This window comes from Xenopus laevis, chromosome 8S, assembly GCF_017654675.1.
Source record: "Xenopus laevis strain J_2021 chromosome 8S, Xenopus_laevis_v10.1, whole genome shotgun sequence".
In the NCBI taxonomy this organism is placed as follows: Eukaryota; Metazoa; Chordata; class Amphibia; order Anura; family Pipidae; genus Xenopus; species Xenopus laevis.
In genome coordinates this window covers 89,879,324-89,882,537 of record NC_054386.1, presented here as the reverse complement: position 1 = coordinate 89,882,537, position 3,214 = coordinate 89,879,324, and the positions used below count along the sequence as shown (strand labels likewise).

The following is a 3,214-nucleotide window of genomic DNA, read 5'->3' as shown; positions in this document are numbered from 1 at the left end:
ACAGAAAGCCAAATATATATAAACTTATATAAAAAGTATTTAAATCCCAGGAGTTACATTCTCCCAAAATCTCTGTATATTTCAGTAGGTAGCATAAGGGAATTGCAGTACAGGATCCGTTATCCAGAAACCCGTTATCCAGAAAGCTCAGAATTACGGAAAATCCGTCTCTCATAGACTCTATTTTATCCAAATATTTCAAAATGATTTCCCTTTTCTCTGTAATAATAAAACAGTACCTTGTACTTGATCATGGATTTAGCCCTTACAGGTATGCTATATGCATTTTTGTACAGGTGTGGGATCTGTTATCCGGAAACCTGTTATCCAGAAAGCTCAGAATAACGGAAAGGGCCTCTCCCATAGACTCCATTTTATCCAAATTTTGTAAAATGATTTCCTCTTTCTCTGTAATAATAAAAAAGTACCTTCTACTTGCGTCAAACTAGGATATAATTAATCCTTATTGGAAGCAAAACCAGCCTATTCGTTATTTAATGTTTCATTTTATTATTATAAATGTATTATTTTCTAGTAGCCTTAAGGCAGTGATCCCCAACCAGTAGCTCGCGAGCAACATGTTGCTCTCCAGCCCCTTGGATGTTGCTCTCTGTGTCCTCAAAGCATAATTTTTATTTTTGAATTCCAGGCTTGGAAGCAAGTTTTAATTGCATAAAAACGAAGTATAGTACCAAGTAGAGCCTCTTGTAGGCTGCCAGTCCACATAGTGGCAACCAAAGAGCCAATCACAGCCCTTATTTGGCACCCCAAGGGACTATTTTATGCTTGTGTTGCTCTCCAACTCTTTTTACATTTGAATGTGGCTCACGGGTAAAAAAAGGTTGGGGACCCCTGCCTTAAGGTATTAAGATCCAACTTACAGAAAGATCCATTACAAGAAGAACTTTTGGAAACATTCTAATTCCCATCATAGGCCTAATCACATTCTTTAGGACTATTTACATCTAATTTGCATCTAATTTGCATAATGCATTCTGTATAGAAGGTCCCATACCTGTACAGGTATGGGATCTGTTATCCGGAAACCCATTATCCAGAGGCCATCTACCATAGACTCCATTTTAATCAGATTATTAAAATGTTTAAAAAGGATTTCCTTTTTCTCTGCAATAATAAAACGGTATCTTGTACTTGATCCAAACTAAGATATAATTGATCCTTATTGGAAACAAAACCAGCCTATTGGGTTTCATTATTATTTAAATGATTTCTTGGTAGACTTAAAGTATTGAGATCTAAATTACAGAAAGATCTATGAAAACCCCAGGTCTTGATCGTGGTGGATAAACAGGTTCCATACATAGGAATGGTATTCCTGGTAGGGCAGTGGTCAGTGATCTAACTAATGATTCTGACGCAGGTATTTTCCCATACCCAGAATGCAGCATGAAGGGGCTCAGTAAAGGTGCCAGTGAAGGTGTGTAAGTGTCTGATTGATCCACTCAACTCATAAAAGGACAGACATCCAGCCTCATAGTCCAGGGAGATTCTGATTCTCCCACATGAAGGACCATGAGATAAATTCGTCCAATTGTTGTTATGCATCACTGAATAGATATTTTCCCATCTGCTCAAACACCAGGACTTGTTATTATTCCCAAGAAAGGACTCGCCCCCGTTCCTCTTTATACTGGGATAGGCTACCCCTACCTTCCAGTGACCTGATTCACTGCCCTCCACTTCCCAATAATGTCTCCCTGAGGAAAAACTCGTGAAGCTTAAACCTTGAGAAATGTGAAATCGCTCTGGGTTTTGTGGATAATGCTGGTCTGTCTTTGAGTAAGATACAGATTTCCCATCCCTGGATACCTGCACATTATCCCCAGTTGTGTTTCTATCCATTAACATGTCTGTAACCTTCTTCCCATAGATTCTCCATCCCTGTACAACAGTCACAATTGTAGCTAGGCCCTCAAGTAATGTCTCTGGGATCAGATCCAGATCCAGGTCCCCTACAGGTGGGACATTTTGACCATCTCTCTCTCTGCCCTCATGCTCTTCATTGCCAATACATTGTAAGGCAGCAATATCTGATCCATGTGCCTGTAAGAAAGTCAATGGATCCGCCATGTTGCACAGCTGCTCGATGTCACAAATCTTTGTTGACAGCTTCCTCTTCTTTTCTTCCAGCTTCATGATCAGATCAGTAAAAGGGAATGAAAGCCTCTTTTCCTGCTTTGTGACTTCATCCAGATTTTGCTTCTCTAGTTCTTCCAACATTTTCCTGATGCCCTTAAACAAAGTGGTGACTCTCACTCGTTCACCGGCTACTTTTTCTTTCACTTCTTCGTTGCTCGCTTGCAGAATTTGGACTTGTCTCTCAGTCTCCCCTCTCTCTGGGGTCAGTTTCTTCAGAACATCTCTCAGTTTGTCTTTTTGCTTCTCAGATGCCTCACTCAGCAGCTCTACCACATGTTGCTTGTGTTCTCCAACCTGGCAGCAGGACTCACAGATACAGGCACCATCCTCCCAGCAGTAATACTTCAGGTGCTCATTGTGTGCAGGGCATTTTATATTGTCAGGAAGGAGTCGCTCTGCTATGTTACGCAGGGTGACATTTCTTTTCAGTTCAAGCCCTTTTCTATATCTCTGTCTGCATTCAGGGCAGGAAGGATCTGTCTCCAAATAATCTTTCTGAACAGTCATTGTTTTCCCAATGCAGTGCTTGCAGAAGGTATGTCCACATGGCAGCGTTACAGGATCTCTATAAATCTCCTGGCACACGGAGCAGGTTAGATCACTACTCAGATCAGCAGCCGCCATCACTGAAAGCTGAAAGAAAAAACGAAACTAAAAGTGTCTCTTGTTTTATCTTGTTTTCCAAGGTTTGGCATGTTTAATGCTTGGACTAGAACTTCCTGTTAACCCTTAGGTTAAGGCCAGACGAGGAGATTCGGGTAGATTTTGTCGCCTGGTGACTTATCGCCATGTTTTTTGCGCGACTATCTCCCCGAACTGCCTCAGCGTTTTTTCCCCATAGGCAACAGCGCAAAATCGGCTGCGCTAATGCACACGCACATGAGGCAACTTTGGGCGACTATTGAAAACGCATTGCCGCGTGTGCATTAGCGCAGGCGATTTTGCGCTGTTGCCTATGGGGAAAAAACGCTGAGGCAGTTCTGGGAGATAGTCGCGCAAAAGACGTGGCGATAAAGTCACCAGGCGACAAAACCTCCCCGAATCTCCTTGTCTG

General features: G+C 42.0%; 1 protein-coding gene across 1 annotated transcript; it reads right to left on the bottom strand.

Annotated features, from left to right (window-relative positions):
* Positions 1–1,203: 1,203 nt before the first annotated feature.
* LOC108704439 (E3 ubiquitin-protein ligase TRIM39) lies at positions 1,204–2,798 on the bottom strand. Its single transcript, XM_018240996.2, has one exon. The coding sequence runs from the start codon at positions 2,782–2,784 to the stop codon at positions 1,360–1,362; it is 1,425 nt and encodes a 474-aa protein (XP_018096485.1). The 5' UTR covers positions 2,785–2,798; the 3' UTR covers positions 1,204–1,359.
* Between the last annotated feature and the right edge of the window lie 416 nt (positions 2,799–3,214).

Coding starts and splice junctions, on each gene's coding strand:
- LOC108704439 (XM_018240996.2), bottom strand. CDS start 2,784: ATGGCGGCTGCTGATCTGAGTAGTGATCTAACCTGCTCCGTGTGCCAG.